The sequence below is a fragment of the Larus michahellis genome, chromosome Z, assembly GCF_964199755.1.
Source record: "Larus michahellis chromosome Z, bLarMic1.1, whole genome shotgun sequence".
In the NCBI taxonomy this organism is placed as follows: domain Eukaryota; kingdom Metazoa; phylum Chordata; class Aves; order Charadriiformes; family Laridae; genus Larus; species Larus michahellis.
In genome coordinates, this window is record NC_133930.1 from 63,001,942 (window position 1) to 63,024,294 (window position 22,353).

The 22,353-nt window shown below is 36.7% G+C and overlaps 1 protein-coding gene across 2 annotated transcripts in view; it reads left to right on the forward strand.

Moving 5' to 3' along the window:
* The window catches only part of FER (FER tyrosine kinase), a 166,579-nt gene that overhangs the window by 111,251 nt on the left and 32,975 nt on the right, over positions 1–22,353 (forward strand). For both annotated transcript variants that reach the window (XM_074569590.1, XM_074569591.1), the window contains 2 exons: positions 17–111; positions 14,895–15,018. In XM_074569590.1, the coding sequence (XP_074425691.1) occupies positions 17–111; positions 14,895–15,018 (219 nt within the window). The remainder of the gene's footprint in view (positions 1–16; positions 112–14,894; positions 15,019–22,353) is intronic.

Genomic DNA, 22,353 nt, shown 5'->3' on the forward strand with positions numbered 1-22,353 from the left:
ACTTATTGTTTTGCAGAATACTCAAACAGTATGATCATCCTAATATTGTAAAACTTATAGGAGTTTGCACACAACGACAGCCTATTTATATTGTTATGGAACTTGTTCCAGGTAATTTTTTTCCCTTTTTTTTCCCAGCATATTTTCATAGGCATTTTTTCTATAATGCAAAATATATTGTTTTCTGTTTTTTCTTTATCTGCATTCTTATGAGTGATCTCAAAAGTAACCTGTGTTGCAAATCTTTGGAAATACTAGGTTCTGCTAGCTTTGGAGTGAAGTGAGCTCCACAAATCTCTTGTGAGTTTTCTACAGCTGTTCAAGACAATGGAATTTGCTGAAAGAGGTTTCAGTTCTATCTTCATTTTCCTCCTGACAAGATAGTACATGGGACTACAATAGAGATATATAGTGAACATTAAGGTGCTTGTATTTAAGGAAACTTCATGCCTGGGTAATGTTTCCATTTTAATAACTCAGATTTGGGTCAACTTTGGTAATATAAGAGGTTTTTTTCTTTACCAAAATATATTGTTCAGTTTATGGGTTGCTCTTGATTTATTTTTGGAATCTTGAGGTCACGTTATTCAGCAATGGCTTGAGAAAATTTTGAATTGTATCATTCAAATGATAACAGCTTTTGGGCAATTTTACCTCTGTTGATTTTCTCAGCAGCTGGGAAATGTGTGCATTTGGTAGCGTCTAGTACTGCTTAATATGCAACACTGTATTTGTTTTATATATCACTGGATTTGTCTTCAAAATTATACCGCAAGCTGTTTTAAGAACTGTTTCATTCATGAAGACTTGTTTATTGAAGATTGTTTATAATTCTTGAGTACTGGCTTTATTACAAGAACACTGATGAAATCTTTGACCTTTTGGAATTTTCTGCCTTTATTCAATTAGATTATGTTAGATGATTATATTTGTACATGTGATTAGCTTTGTTAAAATGGAGACTAAAAGCAGTGTCCTGGGTTTTAAGGCATACTTTAATCATCAGCTTCTCCAGCATCTCTGAAGATAATAAATCCCGATCTTTTAACACCTTTATCATTCAGGTTCAAGGTTTTCAGAGCCTAGGACAAGTTTTCGAAACATACTAATGCACTTTGAGGAGGAATTGATGAGAACCGTTCTCTGATTCTCATGCCTATTTGCAGTCCCAAGTCTATTCAAAAATTCTTCTGTCTCCTGGATTTGAATTTGCAAGAAACTTCATAATTATTCTCCTTTTTTGCTGATCTGTAAGTCCTCTGGCTAGCTTCCATGCTTGCCTGCCCTCATAAACACTTTCCTATGTTCAAGCCATCACACTTTCCCATATTCTTTTACACCTTGGCTAGCACACCATGAGACTGACCAGGTCAGCTAGAAATTATAAGGATGCCAACTCTGAAGAAGCTGGCAGAGGAATGACAAAACATTTACTTAGATCAGTTCAGAGAAGCAGTAATTCTGATGTTACTTGTTTTCTGTTTTCTAATGGGAAGTTTGGATGAGGTTACCTAAAATAACAAATGTCAGTGCGCTGGTTTGGTATTTAATGCTGCCCTTTGAAGAACAGAATAGTGGTAGGCTTGTTGACTTGCTCTCAGCACGTAACTTTCTCAGTGTCTGCTTTTGTCTGTGCTTTCTCTAAAATACGTTAATGCTTGAAGGTTTTTAAGCAGTTTAACTCTGACATTCTTTTTCATAACTAAAAATGGCATGTTTTAGCTTATAATTGTATTCTGTAAATGTATGGCTGAGAAGGCATCTAATTAATAAATACCTGACAGTTTTTCCCCTGAGGAAAACTTAGAAACATATCCATAAAATGTGGAATTTCTCCTGCGTTTTCTGAGTTGTGTTTAATGTTTGCATTCTTCTACTGTTTTTATATCTCAAATACATGTAGGCTATACACGTACTGTCTCTTTTGAGACAGCTATGGTGTGACTCTGTAGTGGCTAATTCTTTTAATTCCAGATTCAGATTTCAATTCAGATTCTTAATTTGTTCAGGTATTAAAAAGGTATTTTGAAATCTAGCACTTTATGTAGGGAGGTGCTGCTCTTTTAGTGATTCTGTCGTAAACTGTCTCTCCAGAGATATCTTTTTCCTTTGTTGCAAAAGTAAATGGGATTAAAAACTATGCATCTGGATAAATTCATCAGTGAAAACGATAAAGAAGGAGGCAAATGCATATTTAAGCATCTGTGCATCCATTGTTACATGCATAAATAACCCAGATGTTGCCAACAGATAACAGAGAAACAAAGCAAGTTGTCAAAGACAATTATTATCCTTTGTAGATAAATCCTTTTCTTGGTGTCTGTGTTAACATAACAAGTGATAGGTGTCCTATAGTAAGAATCACATTGATAAAGAAATTTCAAGATGGGTGATGTAGCAATGATTAACTGAAAAAATAAATAAGGTAGCAGAGCGTGTTGTGGGTACGTAGCCAAAGTGAAAGGTACATCAGAAATTATATATGTTAGTGAAAATGAACCATCATTTACTGACTATTCACTTACTTGCTGTTGGTCATAATGATTTCACTGTCCCTGTCCACCCAGTGTTAACTGTCAAGACTGTTAAAAAGAAAGAAAGTTTGTATATATATGCTGATTTTTTGCATGCATTTTGTGTTCGTAATAAAAGTGGGGCTTTTATTTCTCTTTTGCTGTGTTGCTTACCTTTGCTCGTATTTTCTGATTTCATATTGCTAGCTTCTACTCTTCACATTCTATTAGGATTCTTAATTTAGGGTGGGCCTGAACAACGTGTATACGCATGCCTTCTGCACTCATGGTGTGTCAGATGTGCTGGTTTTTAGATAGACTCAAGGAATCTCAGCTCCCTGGGCATGTGGTGTGATGTCTTTGAGCCAGAGAGCACATGATGTGACATCCAGAATCAGTGTAATTTCTTGTAGAGTTCTCTGCACAGTGAGCCACACCATCTAATTTGTTGAACATTTGCTGATCATCTGCATAGCATATGCACAGTAAGTGGGATGCATCCAGTGAAAGACTGTGTTTTAATAGTAAGCTGTTACTCAGATAAGGGGCTTCTAAACTTGGTTTATGACCCCAGGCTTTACCTTGCAGGAATACCTGGAGAGAATACAGTTGGTAAAGTCTCCGTACTGATTGTGACTCCAGTGAGGCGACTGATTAGATAAAAACAGTATTTGAATGCTGCCAGTTTCTTCTTCTGTCTCGAACAGCCCAAGAGGCAGATTTCAGATGCTGTGTTAGCACATAGCTAATAAGAACTCCATGCCAAAAAGACATGTTTTATTTTACAATGCAGTAAAATAAATCTTACTGTAATTCCAATATCATGCAGTGTATTTTAAATCCTGCATTGGAGGAGTAGAAATGATTCGTATCAGCTTCAGGAAAAGCAGAGTACAACTCTTAAGTTGATGTATACTGCCCAAGATTTTCATACCTTTCAAAAATTCTGCTGAGAAAAATTAGACTATTGGAACCTCCTAGTATTATGAAGATCATCTTACAGGTTGCTGTAAGTTATTTTCTTTGTAATAGTATTCCTTTTTTACTTGCTACTTTATAATGAAATATTGGCTAAGATAGTTTGATAACGTTTGTTGCAAAGGTGCTATTTGATGTAGGTATTTTTCTGATATTTTATGATTGAAAAATATGAATATAACTTAAGACAGTACCTTTTTCATAATCTGTTGTGATACATTTTAAGTACTCGGTTTGTCCTAAGAAAGGTAGAAGAAGTTAGAGTGAGAATTGCTAATGAATTTTGGGAAAAGAAACCCTGTATGTTGAGTTTTGCTTGATGGTAGTATAGAGCCATGAGTTTGTATTGTCAAATGGACTTGACTAACCTGACTGAAAAGTAATGTAGTAAAGATGGGATACTAGTCTTAAAATTGTTCAGAGAGGGTTGCTGCATATTTGAGACTGTGAATGTGGGCTGTAGCCTTCACCACAGGAGTTTTCTAATGTAGATAAGCCTTTGTCAGGGATGGTTTCCAATATGAGGAACAGTAGAACTTTGTGGAAAAGTATGGTTTATAGTACTGTATAAGAAAGCACATAACTTCTCTGTGATGCCACATCAATCTAAAAAATCGAGCATTTTACTCATATTTTCCAGGTTAATTTTTTCATTTTTCTTTGCTCTGTGCCTCTTTTCCCAGTGGTTTTTTTTTATGCTTTATCCTGCCTTGTTGACCTTAAAACTGAAGAAAGGGAATCAATTATGAGGAGCTGCTTTGGTATTCAGAACAGGAAAAGAACAAATTGCCAGTGTCTCTTAAGACTGCACAGGGCATAAGGAGTTTTCATAACAGCTCATTTTTAGCAAATTCAGATGATGATCAGAGAGACTGCCTGGAATATTGCTAACATTATCTGTAAACTGGCCAGAGTCCGGATTGATAACCTGAGACAAATGGATGCTGGATTTTGATGGGGTGTAGAGAAGATTACCAGGAAAATGGTGAAGAGGTTGACAAAACCTACTTCATGTTCTTTTCTGCCTTCACAGTGAACGCAGTATCTTTTCATGGAAAAAGATAGGAAAAGAAGAAACTAGAATACCCTTCTCTTTTACTCTTCCTCAGCTACTATTGTCCTGGTTCCAGCTTCTCTCTTAATGATCGTGGATCTTAGTATGGTATTTCTGCTTTGAGAATAAGAGATTTTAATTCACTGAAGCACTGAGGATCACTTAACTGTGTTTTCATCTGCTCTTAATTTATCATGCAATCTCCCATGTAATCAAAAACAAATTGCAGGAGTCCTTTTAAACTTTGAATGTTTTTTTCTCTTCCTAGGTTTAGAGGAAAAAGAAATCAAATATAATCTGTAAGATGCAAAAAGCAATCCCAAGCCACAGAATTCTTTCTTCTCCTTTATGTTCATTTCAATTTACTTGAATTTTAGCTTGCCCTGAAAGGAGAACTTAATTTGGAGGTAGGAACTTTGCATGTTTGTGAACTGTATGTTCTGAAGAGAGGCATTTTGAAGATAGATGTGTAATCCTGTGGTGCAGTTACCACCTTTTGTAACTATTTCAATAGTTCATGAGGTTGTAGACCTTCAAAGTGCCTCTGTCCCTCCACCTAAAGAGTCTGCACAGGTTGTCAAGATAAGCACCATCATCACACCAGCACCAGCTCTCTCTGTAAGGGTTTGCGTAATTGTAGATGCAAACATCTTTATATGTTCCAACAGTTGATTTGATGTAGCAGAAGGAAGCCTGTGGTCACGTTTTTTGTGACCTACTTCTCTGAGCTGTTGGACTGTTTAATCACAACATTATAGCCTACTTTCTGTTTCAGGTTTGTATATGTTTAAACATTTTTATAATCAACATAGTTAAAATTACATCCCCAGAAATATTTTGAAAGAATTTTTATTTTCCTAAGTCAGGCGCTCAAAAATAGGCGATTCAAGAGTCTGACTTGTCTGTTGAGTCTTAATTTACCTTCCTCTAGCTTATATATTATGTTAATATATTCTACATTATGATATTGTGAAAACTAGATTTCCTTTCTGTAACAGATCCTTACCTCATACAGTTCTGAACAGTTTTCCAGGAGCTGTTGCTCATCTCCAAATATATTCTGTGGCCATACGCCTTATTTAGTCTATTCTCTCAGTGATCTGCACTGAGTGCAATTCCCACAGCCCCTGCCCAGTGGGCGTTTCTGGACATTTTTCACTCTAATACTAAATGCATTGTAGACATTTCCCTGAACACTAGTGTGCATTCCTGATACCGCCATAGAATTCCTACTTGATAATGGATAATGTGGTTGCAAAAAGGCAACCTCCTACTTAACTGGACACGGAGTTCATGTTTCTTGTTTTATTGAGGCTCATGCTGACATACATTAGAGTAGATTTGCTGTTCAGATGGAAATAGGTTGAGCTATGCTTGTACATACAAACAGCTATGAAAACATCCAGTAATCTAATGGTATGGGAAGGTTGCCTGAGTTAGGTTTCAACTATATATGTTCAGTTTGCATCTAGACATATGTAGCTAGCTTTCAGGGTGGAGTTCAGGAAGGTCATAACATCCATCTTTGCAACTGAGTAAGGTAACCTGTTCAGATTTGTACTGAATCATTTGGGATGCAAATTGCATATGCCATCAATGCAGAAACAATTCAAAGGTGACAGGTTTTATTAGCTCAGGTGCAGAGCACTGCTTGATTTCAGCTACACTGGCTCCCAGACATGTTCAGAAAGAGCACAGCCGTTTCTGTAGTGCCTGTAACAGGATCTGATAAACCATTCTTAACCCAAGGTCTTGGGTTACCTCTGTTCACGCTGTCCTACCTGCAGTTGGCTTTGGTCCAGCTTGACTCACTCCATCTCTTCTGAAATCAAGGTGACTGCATTGCTTCTTTCTGTGTGTTACAGCACTTTTTACTGCCACAGGGCATGTTAGGTCAGAAGCATTTGCAAATAAAGCCCAGTATTCTGCCTGACCTACCAGGCCCTCTTTTTGGCCTTTGTTGGAAAGAGGACTACATGACATAAAGTGGAGTAATACCTACGGATCCATTATAGCTGGTGCTGAGGTACAGCTGGTACAACCTACTAAACATTAACTGACTTTTGTGGAATTACTCTTTATTTTCTGAATGTAATGATATGTTAGGGTATAGCACCAAATCACAGCCGACTCCATGTATTTCTGCTGTTAGTTGCACTGAAGCTACCTAGCCCATTTATAACCAAAGCCTCAGTGCTGAGGCTGAGGTATACGTAATTTATTTCTTGATATGATGTACAATATCCATATTATCTGAGCTTTTCTGCTAAATGAATTATCATCTTGAATGAAGGAGAGCTGATGCCAAGAGTAGCTGAAATACACGTATGCTGTGGCTTACCTTAGCCTGAGGTTAGCCCTGCTGTCTTTGAGGTGTAGCTGATTTCATACAGAGGCCTGGAATGCTGGTCGATGCTGAAAAAAATGTTAACTTTTAGTTTCACTTTATGTGTTTCAGCTTTATGTGTTTTCTACTTTGTATGGTGTGTTTTGGATTTTTTTCTTGCCTCTGTAGGCAGTGAGATCTCTATAGAAATCATACAGGATTTTTCCCAGTTGCTTCTCTTTAGAGATCCCTTAAAACTTTGTTAAAAGTTTTGCATGATCTGCCCCATTGGTTGTATTGTGCATCCTCAGTAGCTGGCTTTTGCCAGCAGATTTCAGATCTGTGTTCTGTCTTGCAATCACATCCTAAAACTTTACTGTGTGCTGTCAAAAATCAATGCCAAAAAAACCGCAAAAAAAGGTCAGTCAAAATCTAGACAAAATCAAATCAGAGATAAGGTGCAAATTTGTAATAGTGATAGTGACTGTCTGGCTTTGTTTTCCATACAAGTCTTCTTTTGTTTTGCTATTCAAATTAGTTATCTGGCTCAATGCCGAGCTGTTGTTAAAGCCACCTTCTATCTACCCTACAGTTTCTCTTCACAAAAATATGACCCATCTGTTTCTCTAGGTTTTGTCTCTTTCTTGTTTTATCCTTTCCTCTTGCACTCTGCTAATCTTCCAGCTTCCGTTTTTCTTTGTCTTTACTTCTCTGCAATCTGCCGTGCTTCTGCCTCTGCCACCTCCTGTTTCATTGGGCAGATAACCCTATGAACCAGACACCCTCCCATGGGTTCCTCCTCTCCATATATACGTCCCAACTTCACTCCCTCCCTGCCAGATCTCTTGTAGTCCCCAGGTGCATGCACACATACAGACTCCATTTCTTCTTCCTCTCTTCCCTTCTTCTTACTCTTGTATGTTCACATGTGCCTCTGCCTTCCTATGTGCTGCGTGGTTTCCAGCCTTGAGGATATTAAGAGGGGGAACAGTGACATTCCATTGTTGGGGTGTAGGTGGTGGTGATTAAAAATTCATTTCATCTCAGAGCTTCTGTATTTGATAAACAATACCAAAGCCCTACTATTTTTTATTGTAACATTTGAGGCTGGAGTATGACTGCTAAAGAGTCACCTGCATCGTAGTTCTGGTGCAAGCAACACCTTCTCTGTGTTTACCTCTTTGTTGCTGCTAAACATGTCCTTGGCTTTCAATGCACCCCATTCTTTTAACTCTTGTTTTTTTCTTTCATCTTTTGTTTTCGTATACATGCATTTCTACTTATACTTTGTTACTACCATTGTTAATATTACTAACTCAGAATTCATTGCTACCATTGTAATGTTACTGTGGGGAAACTTTGCATGATTATAGCAACTTTTATTTGCTTTGCTTAACAGGAGAAATGAAGTTTTGACTGTATTTTGCAATAGTACTCTGTAGGTCGTTGAGAAACCTTGGGTTTATTTACAGTTTCTGTTACTACTTATGTGAAATTAAAAAAAAACGGGAAAGCACTGCTTTACATACAAACGATCCATTAGTTTAAAAGTGAAGGCACACTATTTTAAGGAAAAGGAGTGCTTCAGCATTTTTAAACTCTTATATTTTTAATAGTTTGTCAAATAGCTTCTTGCTGTCTTAAAAAGCTATCTTATAGAATTGCTACAGATGCATGTTTACTATTTTAAATTCATAGATTTAAGTAGCTGTGTTTGTTTTTTTTTTATTGATAATGTATTATCATTAATGGGATTAAGGTAAAGAAATCAATTCAGTCAATGCAATCAATTCAATAAAGAAACTAATTCCCTTTAGTTAAAAGACTGACCATATGAGTCCTCAGACTTATAAATACTTACAGGTGCAGATAAAAGTCATTTCAATAATATTCTAATAGCATATAAAGAGTTATGAATATTGAGTCATGGAGCCCCTCTGTGTTAGGTGACCATTAAGTGGTTTGGCCAGAAGCATGCTGCATCTGCATGATTACTGTGTGCATAAATGTAAGAATTAAGTGGACTCTTTAAACAAACTGCTACTTAACAAGGCTGTTTAATAAAGGAAATTCTCCCACTTTATTAAAATATATGTGTAAATAATAATATATATAATTCCATATCATTCTTTGTAATTGGTACTAACACACTTAATATTTGTTTAATTATTATTTATAGCATTATTAACATGTTGTGATATTATATAGAGGTATAATATATAAATAATGTATGTCTATACATCTAGATGTAACTAAGTGGGAGATTTCCCACCATACTTTTCAAAACTATATTTTAATTATGTTCAGTGCCAATACTGATTATAAGAATAACGCCAAGAGTGCATTATTCTAGAACAAGTAGATAGGTACCATTTGGGGCACTAGCTTAGGAGAGCACTAAAGTATCTTCTCGTAGTTGATTATAAATGCCATTAAACTCAGAGATTGCCATAATGAAATATTTTGTAAACTATTTAATGTATTTCATTCGTGTTTCTTGTATTTTGATTTCTTCACATGGATCACAGATCGGTTTTTTTCTTGCAAAACATTATCTTACTTTTGTGTGCACTGTTGTATTGCCATAAAATAATACTTAATGTACAGCATAAAGTTTATGCTATAAAGTATGTCCAACACTAGGAGATGCTGATATGTGGTATTTTCACTCCCTTTAGTTTTCTGCATATAATGAGAAATAGTTCACATTCACAGTGAAATACATGAAGAGCTGTTTTCAGGAATCCAATTACAGCAGCCTGCTCTCATGGAGCTTCTGCTTATATAGTACATTTTGTCATCTACTTAGTAAAATAATTCTATTGTATTAGGCAGACACTCCAGTAGTGTTACTTATCCTCCTGTAAATACAAACCAGGCAGTCGATTTCTGCTTGGTGATAATACTATAATGGTCTAATTATTTCTGTGGTACTTGGAGTGGTTGGAGCAAACCTCATTTCCTGGCAGTGTTGTGTGACATTAACTGGAATAACAGGTAGCCGTGTGGAATACAGTGGAAATTCCACATATAAGAGAAAGCATTACTTACTATTATGTAGTCATCTAGTTTTGTTTCAGTTGTTTTGTAGTCTAATTGGTCCGTTTATTTCATTTTTATCAACAGCTATTATATTGGAGATAATGCTCTGACACCATGCACTGCAAATAGTGAATTAGGGCTTTTTATATTTAAACTTGTTTTAAGAGGCACGTAAAGGTATTACGTAGCCACAATTCTACGCTGAAGGGTTTGTAGTGATAGCCTCATAACTCAGCTTTGAAGGTGTTCATGTGGATGCTTTTCTGTGAATATGAATAGCTGCAGCATTGGGCACAGTAGACAGCAGAAATCAGTATTTTAGTAAATAAGAGAGTGAGAGTAATCCTGCTAGTTAAAGAACAGACACTTAAGCCTATGTTGGTATCACAATGATGAGGATAATCAGGTTTAACCTAAAGTGACTTGCCTTGTACAGAATGAGATGTATTATCACTTTGCTCTCTTATTTTGTCTGCAGCTAACAGTGCTTTGAAATCAATATTCAACAGTGTATTTAAAGGACACTTTTGTCATCTTTATGGAAGGACAGATACAATAAAACGGAACCGCTAGCGAAAGCATACCTTTGCTTACTTTTTTCACTATTGAGACTGTGAGGCAGATTAAGATAATTTTAATTAAACTGTGTTTTGATGATAGGCGTAAAATACACTCTATTCAGCTCAAGGTGTACTTTGTTGGTTTTGCACAAAACTCTAGAAGTTCATACAGTACATGCCAAACACTGTAAATTAGCAAGTCTAAATCGCTTCCTGATGGTATGGTTGCATTGGGAAGTTGCAGGATTGTGCTCTCCAAGTTTGACATACTCTGATGTAATGAACTGAGCAGTTTTTAATCCTGTTCAGAGACGAATTGATGAAAATTCAGATGTCAATCTGATTGCCTGAGCATATTAGAAACAAATTTGTAATATGTATTATTTCTAAATTTTTAATGGATATGGTTTGCTTTTCTTTTGGTACCTTGTTGTCTTTAGTAGCTTGTTATTTGAGCACAGATTTTTTACTGTTAATTGGGGAGAGCAGTGACTCATTTGTACAAAGAATTTGTACTAATTGTGAGGAATATGAATTTAGACTCACACTGATGTTGTTATAACACTTTCTATAAATAGACCTTTCTTACTTAGGACTTGTTCCTTCATTTTTAGTATAGCTTTGTGAGAAGACATCTTTTTTTTTTTTTGTATATCAGACTGAGCTTATCTGTCTTTTCAGTTCTTCCTGCAGTATGTTGTTAGAAATTCTCAATCTTCAATATGGGAACATTGGTTAATTGAGGGTAGGGTTTTATTAGGATGGCCTTACATGTGTTTTCGGTGAGCTGCCTTGATTTTACTGTTCTCATTCAAGTAATGCCACAATTTGTCAAGGTTGGAAGACTTTCGCATTCATAAAGGCATACGATCATACTTACTAATTAAAAGATGATTCCTACGTACAGAGCAGTGAATTTTCAGTATATAAACAAAGTAATTTTTGTCAGCTTGTTTGTGTGTGTTGGAAGGGGGAATTGCTTAAAAATTATTGTTAAGTCTGCTGGCACCAGAATAATTCTGTTTACATGTGTAAGAAATGACACGTATTTCAATTCAGTGTTTATCTTCTTTCTCTGTGGCAATACCTACTTTTTACCATTTACCAGACTATGTCAGTAACCTCTCAGATTAAAGGAAAGGTGATTGTTACCCAGGTCAGTTTGCAACAGTGTTCTGTTCTTTTAAGATTTCATTGGAATTTAAAATTCAGTATCCCAAGATTCACCTGGTCAGACTTTGGAGATGTAACATGTGTAACTATCTTTTGTAAAACAAAGGCTGTTTCAAATTGGTACAGGCTTGAGAATGCCTGGGTGCAAAGCAGCTTGGCAGAAAGGGACCTGGGGATCCTGGTGCACACCAAGTTGAACATGTACCAGCAACGTGCCATTGCAGGAAAGAAGGTTACATTAGAAGTGTTGCTGGCAGATCAAGAGAGGTAACCCTTCTGTTCTACTCTGCACTGGTGAGGCCACACCTGGAGTAGTGTGTCCAGTGTTGGGCTCCCCAGTACAACAGAGATATGGACATACTGGGGAGAGTCCTGCAGAGGGCTGTGAAAGAACTGGAGCGGCTCTCTTATGACTAAGCTGAGAGAGATGGGACTGTTCAGCCTGGAGGAGAGAAGGCTCAGGAGCCATCTTATCGATGTAAATAAATAGGGAGTGTGCAAAGAGGACAGAGCCAGACTCTTTTCAGTGGTGCCCAGTTACAGGATCAGAGGCAATGGGCACACACTGAAACATAGGAGGTTCCTCCTGAACATCAGGAAACACTTTTTCCCTATGAGGCACTGGTTTCCCAGAGAGGTGGTGGAGTCTCCCTCTTTGGAGACATTCAGACGCCATCTGGACATGGTCCTGGGAAACTGGCTCTAGGTGACCCTGCTTGAGCAGGCGGTTGAACCGGATGACCTCCAGAGGTCCCTGCCAACCTCAACTGTTATATGATTCTGTGAAAATAGAGTGTTTTCTGTCTTTCCTCTAGCATCACTGTCTTTCCAAAGAAGGGATCCAGTGAAGTGGAAACAGTAGTTTTTATCTATAGTTTATCAGGTCTTTATTTTCTGTAAGTTTTCATTAAGGGACAGCCTATATCCAGATCGTTTGTACTAAAAGAAACCTGATCCCAGGCAAAATGAATGAACAAAGCAGTTGTCAGTTAAAGGTGCTAATCCATTTTACATTTACTCCAACTTAATATTTGAAGGGCATTAGATAAGTAACATTTCATAATGGTAGACTTTTTTCTTTAAGATGCTCTTAAAGACAGTTATTTCTTACAGTATGAAATACAAATAGAAATGGCCTCCTAAGAAAATCCCATGTGAAGCTTTTAGAATGTAGTGTCTTTTAACATTGCAAAGAAAGGCAGTATGTAAAATTATGTAACAGTGCATTATTTGCAAGACAGAATCTCTGTAGTCAATTCAGTGCAAAATGAAAAGAAACAAAGACTGGAGCAATGGCTGGCTAAACACTAGCAAATACTGTGATGTGGAAAGCTCCACTATGATTTTTTGTCTTTGCTGGGAACAATAGAATATATTTTAGAAAAAATCTTTAATAGAGTTATATCAATCAGAACATGGCATTTCAGTGCTTATATAATGTCTCCTCTGCTTGTCTTTTTCCTAAATCAGTTTTCCAAAAGCTTATTTTGCAAACAGAAATTCCTTTTTGAAAATCCTTCATGCTGACCCCTTCCCCTCCTCAGACAAGAGGACAGTGACTTTGTTCCTTAAAGGCAAAAAGACTGTGAAGTCACAGTAATAGTTGTTTGTTTTCAATTGCCAGTGTCAAAATGCAGTTAATATTGCTCAAGGAGTAAAACACTTTGTTACCCCTCCAAATACATCATGCAGAATTTGAGAAGCACCACTGCAAGTGATCAATTAAAAATCAATTGCTCTCATGTAACTAATAGGACCTAACCTCTCTATTCACAGTTTTTGTGAATCCCTACAGCAACCATGCTGTGATTAGAGCAGTATAATTATCTCAAATTATCAATTGTTTTTGTCTGTAATTTTCGTATAAGTCTGTATTGATGTAAACTGGTGAAGATTTTGGGCATATCAAAAACATGCTGTGCAGTTTTCACTTTTAAGCACCTAGTATTTAAGGGAAGTTAGGGAAACTGCATTTTGAAAGTTGAGTTCCTTCCTTTTACTTAGGCTAACTTCAGACTAATGGGTTGAGGAGAACAGCTAATAGGTGCATTTGGTCTGGTCTTGCACCCCTGTTGAGAGATAAATGTGAGTATCATGGAATCATAGAATTGTTTGCGTTGGAAAAGGTGTTTAAGATACATTGAGTCCAACTGTTAACCTGTTAACACTGCTAAGTCTGCCACTAAACCATGACCTTAAGTGCCACTTCTACGTGTCTTTTAAATACCTCCAGGGATGGTGCCTCAACCACTTCCCTGGGCAGCCTGTTCCAGTGCTTGATAACCCTTTCTGTGAAGAAATATTTCCTAATATCCAATCTAAACCTCCCCTGGTGCAACTTGAGGCTATTTCATCTTGTCCTATCACTTGATACTTGGGAGAAGAGACTAACGCCCATCTTGCTAGTTGTAGAGATAAGGTCTCGCCTCAGCCTCTTTTTCTTCAGGCTAAGCAACCCCAGTTCCCTCAGCTGCCCCTCACAGGACTTGTTCTCTAGACCCTTCACCAGCTTTGTTGCTCTTCTCTGGACACACTCCAGCACCTCAATGACTTCCTTGTAGTGAGGGGCCCAAAATTGAACACAATATTCAAGATGTGGCCTCACCAGTAGCGAGTGAACGGGGGACAATCACTTCCTTAGTCCTTCTGGCCACACTATCTCTCATACAAGCCAGAACACTATTGGCCTTCTTGGCCACCTGGGCACACTGCTGGCTCATATTCAGCTGGCTGTCAACCAACACGCCCATGTCCTTTTCCACCAGGCAGCTCTCCAGCCACTCTGCCCCAGACTGTAGCACTGCATGGGGTTGTTGTGACCCAGAACCCAGCACTTGGCCCTGTTGAACCTCATACCACTGGCCTTGGCCCATCGATCCAGCCTGTGCAGTTTCCCCTGTAGAGCCTTCCTATCCCTCAAGCAGGTCAACACTCCCGCCCAACTTGGTGTCATCTGCAAAATTCCTGATGGTGCACTTGATGGCTTTGTCCAGATCATTGATAAAGATATTACAGAGAACAGGCCCCTGGAGGCCACTTGTGACCGGACACCAACGGGATTTAACTCCATTCACCACCGGTCTTTGGGCCCGGCCATCCAGACTGTTTTTTACTCAGCAAAGAGCACGCCCGTCCAAGCCACGAGCAGACAGTTTGTCCAGGAGAATGCTGTGGGAAATGGCGTCTTATCTGTGGGAAACAGGCATCCCATCTCTCACGTCTCACTGTCTCTCTGTCTGTTTTTCTAGGAGGTGATTTCCTGTCCTTTTTAAGAAAAAAGAAGGATGAGCTAAAAACCAAGCAGTTGGTGAAATTTTCATTAGATGCTGCTTCTGGTATGGCATATCTCGAATCCAAAAATTGTATACATAGGTAAGGAAGATTTATTTTTTTTCTCACTATTGTAATTTTGATTATTGGAAATGCCAGCTCTTTAAGTGCATATGGTGCTTATTATCAACAGGAATGATCCCTACAATTTAAAAAGAAAGACTACACTTTCTTTTTCTGAAAGGAGGTCATTATTATTGCTTATCTAATTCAAAGCTGTTACATTTATTTGGGTAAAAATAAGTTTTTTTTGTTGCTATTATATATTTTTTTGCTATTAATATAAGTCAATAATGATTTTTCACCATAATAATTTGCATCGTAAGGAGCATAATTCATACGGTGAAAATGAATCATGGCAAAAAGCAATCTGTCCTGTCTGAAATTTACAGATTCTTGCATGGCCAACAAAGAAGTTAAGTTACATACAAACTTTATTTCGGAAAAATCCACTGGTTTCTCAGATAAGGAAGGGAACAAAACTCGGGTTCTGTGTATTAAAGCATGAATTGCCTGGACTTCTTCCTCTAAAATATGGAAGTTTATCAGACATTATACTCTTGGGGTACCTTATTTCTGTTCCTGCCATTCCTTTGTGTAGTTTCTTCTCCAGTTTGACACTGTCATGAAGCTGCTTATACTGAGTTTGTATCAAAGGGAATCTACTTAATTTCCACCTGTTTTTCTCTCAAAATACCACAGTATATACTCTGCTACAATGATATGGCTGAAATATGAGACATAAACATTAATTAAAACACTTCTTCAAGATCATCATATATAAGAAACACTGAAAGAAAAAAAGCCTAACTCACAATATTCCTTTGGGGAAATCCCGGAAAAGTATTGCAAGTACCATGGGGGAAAATAGGATTAATGTCCCAGCATTATGTCATGGTAGAATGTGTTTCAACCTGGCTCTGTTTGCCAAGAAAACAACAGCGTAAAAATCAGAGCAGGTAATAGCATTAGTGATTTACACTAGCCTCATAAATGCTCTAGTGCTTAATAATTTCTGTAACTGTGGGATCAATGTTAAATCAGAGTGCCTGTTTAGAACTCCTGTGTTCTTAGAAAATAAAACCAAGGGGAAAAGTAATAGATGAATAATTAAAATTTATTAAAACTGTATTGTGTAATGTCTTAGTTGGTAATTGCAATTACTGAAAAAGAGCACGGTATTTATTCATTAAATGGTAGTCTGATGCCTGCAAAATATAAATAATTTTAGAAACAATTATTTTTGGAGAAGTGCTATCCCTACCTCCGCTGCCTTTTTTTTTTTTTTTTTTTTTTTTAAACTCTGGAAGAAGGGTATCCCTGCTCATCGATGTGGATTAGTACTTTTCTAATTGCTGTAGGTGACAACGTGGCTTCAATGTACCTCTGAAAGACGCACTGGCGGTTAGCAGTGAATAGGAACAGCTATTCTGAAGGTGTGTTTACAAAGCTAATAGTGATTCAGAGTATATATTTGAGAGACAAAATATATGTAGCAGTGTCTTCCCATATGAAGATTTCATTGTTTCATTGCTTTCAGTTAGAAAGCTGAATACAAATGTGTCATATAAATCTCAAGTCAGGAAGAAGAGCTGTAATCTAATGTTTTGTTAGTGCCATAGACTTGCCAATGCACACAGCCTGGGTTATGCCTGGTACATGGAGGGAAAAAGTTATTTTACCCTGTTTACTTTTAACTTTCAAAATCTTCACAAAATTTGTTTATTATTATCGCAGATTGTCACAGCAGGTTATGAGAGAGAGCTACCACCTTCCTTAAAGGCAGAAACAAAATTTTTAATAAAACTATCCCGAATAAAACTACAGTTTTAAAATGCAACCAAGCAAGCAAACAGTATCTTCAGGAAAACTTCTTACTTTTATGAAACACACAGGTTAATAAATCAAAATACCTCTTTCCAGTATTATTTTATCAATCTTGTTTTCTGGGATATTCAAAATTATTTTCGTTTTATGTGGTTGGCCACATAAACCATTATGTATTTATGAGCTAATTCTTCTGAATTTGATAGGTAAACATAATGAAAATTTCTGAATCAAGACAACAATCAACCAAGTTCAGTGATTTTAACGGTAATGACAGAGGCACTTCTGAGTGGGTTTTTTTTGAGTTACTAATACAAGTTTTTAGGAAAGTAGCTCATGAAGTTTTAAAATGTGTTTTACCAAAGGCTAAAATACATTTTAGTGGGACTAGTGTACATAAATTTTGTCTAGGTCTGTTCCCTGTTTGAGGAGTTTGAGCATTTGTCCAGGGTTTCTGGGTACCCTGTGGGATGGCTGGAGATACATTTGTCGTATCTTCTAACAGAAGCTCAGAGCATCTGTTGTTTGATGGGTACTTGGAACCTGTTTCACACTAGTGGGCACAACACTCTTGGTGCTGTGCTGCAAATACACTCAACAAGGGAATGACAGGCTAGCAGGGAAAAGCCAAACTGCCTAGTGCTTTGTAAGCAAGCTCTTAGGTGTTCAGGACTCAGAACCCCACTGGAGTTTCAGCCACTCCTTACCTGAGCACTCAAGGTGCAGCTATGTGACTGCCTGGTCTCTGCAAGGAATTTGGGAGCCCTTGTTCTCTCCGTTTTAGGTCAGGGAAGGTAAATTAGTCATGGGTAAATTTAATGTGTAGAGCACATAGATTAGAATGGAACAATTTAATTCACAGTAGAAAGAAGATTTAGAGCTATGTAAAAAGAATAGTAGGTTTTTTTGAAAGAAAATAAACTTGCTCTTTTTTTGTCAAAAACTTCATCAACTGAAAGTGCTTCTTGGGTAAAAAGAGGTAAGAAAATTGACTAGAGAGAAAATGGACTAAGCAGCGGAATGTTTTTTATTTTGCTTAGAAGTCCATACACTTTGATTACTATTACTTAAGAAGGACCAGTAATATATAATTAGAAATAGTTTCTATTATGTGGGTTGCAACAAAACGAAATTGATTTGCTTCATGCTGATGTTTTTCTGCAGTATTCTATTTGCTGTTTTAAAGATTTGTTGATTTAAAGATTTGTTCAGAAACCTCAAATTCTATTTTTGGTAGTCTAAGCGACTATAATATAGTACCATGTGCATTCAGTTTGCTGTTAATATCAAACTAAAGGCTGCTCGGTAGTTTATTAAAATTATTTTTAATGCCACTTTTTAGTTGTAGCTGCACTAGCTATACTTAGCCGGTATATTTTTAAATTCTACCTAAATCTGTACTGGCCTTCTGAAGCTGCTATTTGAGTCATACTTTGACTTAAACTTTCAGTGGTGGGGCCAGTGCAACAACTAATCTGCTCTTTGTTTTCCATTATTGTGTGTGCTATGGTGCTTCAGTAGGTGCACATATAAAGTTAAAATTTGTCAGACTTAGAATGCTTCATGCATGTGAGTGATTATTTGATCTGCATTTTTATCTCCTCTTAATGTCCTTTGCACTCTCTTTGTTCTGTTTAAAGAGCAGAAATGAGTGGGCTTAAAGGAAAAAAAAAAAGCTGCATGAAAAGGAGTTATTAAAAGAAATGAAAAGAATTGTTGAACATATACAGAAGAGTGTAGTCATTTCATCTCCATTTAATTAACATGAGGTTGAAGAATTGTTTCTTGCTTTTCATTTTCCCCATATGCTATTGTTTAGATAGTTCCATTTTTTCTGTTAATTAGAAACACAAGATAAGGATGGAGATGTGATAATTTCAGTTGTCTCAATAAGCATTTATGAGTGATCTGCTCTTCCAGTATTTGATTTGCATGTGATGAATGTGTTTGTCCATAATTTACTTTCCAAACCAATCCTGTGGGAGCATAGAAGAGAAGCCGCAACGACTTGATTTAGAGAATTTAGGCATACCTTACCTATTGTTTGTTTTATTTTCTGCTCTCTTTACCACCATCATTTTGTAATGAAAATAATTCAAATTATGGTAGAACTCAATTGGAAAAAAAATGTAATACTGAGAGAAGCAATTATGTGTAGGATTTCCTCTGTTTTTATCATTTGATAGTACAACCTTTCAAAACCAAAGAGAAAGTTAGGTCTTGAAAATATTTCTGTGTGGAAAATTGTGTTGTAGCTTTATCTACAAGTAATATATACATAATTCTAATTGAAACAGAAAAAAAAGAAAAATATTTCTGCTAGTTAACTGCTGTGCTCCTTGATGCACAGTGTTCTGCACACAGTTTCACTGCATTACTTGAGAGGTAGATTGATTTTTACCTTGTGTAAGGGCTTTTACAAAGACATAAGAACCAGTTTATTTTTAAAAATAATTTAATGTCAACCTCATGAGGTTCACCAAGGCTACAGGTTGGAACCGGTCCAGTGGAGGGCTACAAGGGCTGGAACACCTCTCTGATGAAGGCAGGCGGGGAGAGCTGGGGTTGTTCAGTCCTGAGAAGAGGATGCTCCGGGGAGACCTTATAGCAGCTTTTCAGTACCTAAAGGGGGGCTACAGGAGAGATGGGGAGGGACTCGTTATCAGGGAGTGCAGCGACAGGTTGAGGGATAATGGTTTTAAACCAAAAGATGGTAGATTGAGATTAGGTATCAGGAAGAAATTCTTTACTGTGAGGGCGGTGAGGCACTGGAACAGGTTGCCCAGGGAAGCTGTGGATGCCCCATCCCTGGAAGCGTTCAAGGCCAGGCTGGATGGGCTTTGAGCAGCCTGGTCTAGTGGGAGGTGTCCCTGCCCACGGCAGGGGGTTGGAACTAGATGATCTTTAAGGTCCCTTCCAACCCAAACCATTCTGTGATTCTATGATTCAAGGTTTATTGTACAGGCATTAATTTGCCATTATTAATAGGCTTTTTTTGATTCATTCAGAACTGCATGTATAAAACTAAGTGATAGTGCAAGATTCCATTTCTTTAGCTTACTTTCATAGAAAATATTTACTCATTACTGAAATAAAAAACATTTTGTACTGTTGCGTTAATAATAATAGTTGATCATGCTTCAATGAATACTTCAGAGAATTATTGTCAGTAGTACAACTGAAACAGGACATAAATGTGATGAATAATCATAATTTCAAGCCTTATTTATAAGATTATGTCTCTGCTTTATATAAAATATTTCAAAGCACGGTTTTTACAATATGAAACCACAAACAAGAAATTTGATGAAGAAGTGTTACTTTCTGTAGGCTACTTTGTATAGTTTTGTTGATAGTGCTAAAAACAACAAAAATGCCCCCAGAATTTATTCTGTCATATCTATGAAATAATTCTTAGTCAAACTTTGAATTTGATTGGCACATTGCAGTAGCATCTATTGAGCTTTTATTTCATAATATGGACATGTTTTATGCAGCCTTCCATGTTGCCTCCTAACTAGTAAGCTTTTTTCCACTAAAACCAGTATTTCCACTGATTTTTATTAAATTATAAAGATACGGTGCAATTCTAGCATTGCAGGTTTTACACAGGTTATTATTTTGTATTTGGTCAATTGGTCATAAGAGGTACTAATGGACGAACCATTACAACTTGGAGTCTTGTTGGGGTAGCCGGTCTGCACAAGATCCTTTTTTCATCAGTGGTTTTAAAAACTGTATTCTGGACTACAACATTTATCAATACAAATGTGCCAGTACTTTCAAACGCTCCAGGAAATTATTTTCCATAGTTTTCACACTACTGTGTTTCTTCAAAATGCAGTATTTCCAACCCTAACATAACTAATACAGCAGCTAGTTCAGCTGCTGTCATCTAAGAGGAGAGACGAATGAATACTGCTACATTTCACTCTGCTTGCCATATAGGAATAGGTTAGAGTATTATATACCGGGTTTCAGCTCTTAAAAATAGATTTTTAAGGGCTTTCAAGGTTCTTTTTTTTGCAATTTACAGTTATCTCCACTGTCACATTGGCAAACATGGTTTGATCCTAGAGAACTCCATTTACAATTAAAATTGAAACAGTTCTGGATTGGTACTTCTGGTAGTCTGAACTCTTACTTGAGCAACATGATTATTTTTTTCTTTAATGAGCTTGTATGATTCTGATCTGAAAGTATTAAGGAAGAAAACAAGGGAAACATAAATAACCAAAACCATTAAATTGAATATCACGAATATTGTATACTTTAAACTCGTTATAATAAATCAGAGAGATTGTTGATTTCTAAGTATGCTGTAATGTAAGTGGATCTGAACGACGATGAAGAGCTGCTTCTGATTAAAAAGTGAGCTTCTTTCTAATCTATTATCTCTTTCACTAGTGAAACTATTGAATTTTGGCATGCCTGAATAACAAAAGATTTTAAAAGGGAGAGGAATACAGTTTTTCCTTGCACACTCTGTGTATTTGTTGTAGAGGTTGATACTGCTTCCCCTTGCGTGTTTTATTTGAAATTCATCCCAACCTCTATTAAAAGGAAATTAGCTATCTCAGATTCAGCTTTGCCACAGCTGCAAAAGTCTTGTAATTAGAGTAACAGATGCATGGATTTGGATGGTCAGAGTATGATCTAAGAAATGTGTGGATACATTTTTGTTTACTGTAAATCTCAACATATCATCCTATCTCAGTAAGACTATGCTGTCCTTCATATATTCCTGAATGATGCTCGATGCAGTCCTTTACCCGAGGAGGCAGCGATCACAGTGTGTAGGAAATATGTGCTTGGATTGTAGCTTTTTGGTGTTAGTGTGTTACTTAAATAAACAGCACACATATGATTATATTAACTAGATGATTGGCACTTTAATGGTAGAACTTGAAAGTTCTTGTGTCTTTTTTTTTTTTTTTTTAATAAGAATAACACATTACTTTATTCATCTGCTATTAGGGCAGATTTTGTTTGCCATTGGGAATTTCCAGCACCAATTATCTCTACCATTTGCTGCTCTTCTTTGTAAATATTAAATTATCAAGGCATGTATTAACACAAGTGCAAAACAAAGTTGTTGTTTAACTGTGGTTGTTCTGAGGCTAATATTAATAATGAATAGTTCCCAGAGGCCAGTTTAATACAGGATATTAGATTCTGCTGTTTCTCAGTTTGGAATGGCAAACTGAAGTTTCTTCATAAGAAATATATAAAGAGAAATTAACTTTTTCTTTCCATGATTGAATTTTCTTTTTATAAGGCAGTTATAACATTTCATCTTATTTAATTGAAATTTCCTTTAGGTTTCATCTTATATCTAGCCAATACGCAGTCTGTGTATCAGCTGAATGGCATCAGCGGTAATCCAGTATAATCAGACAGTTATAGTTCTTTATATTCATGTTTTGGAGTGTCTGTTAAAGGTTTCAATGAGGTTGATATTTTCATTTTACAATAAACTTCCCATAGTGCTCCCTATTCAGCTTGTGCTTGAATATCATCCTTTATGTGTTCCCCATAAAATGGGGAAAA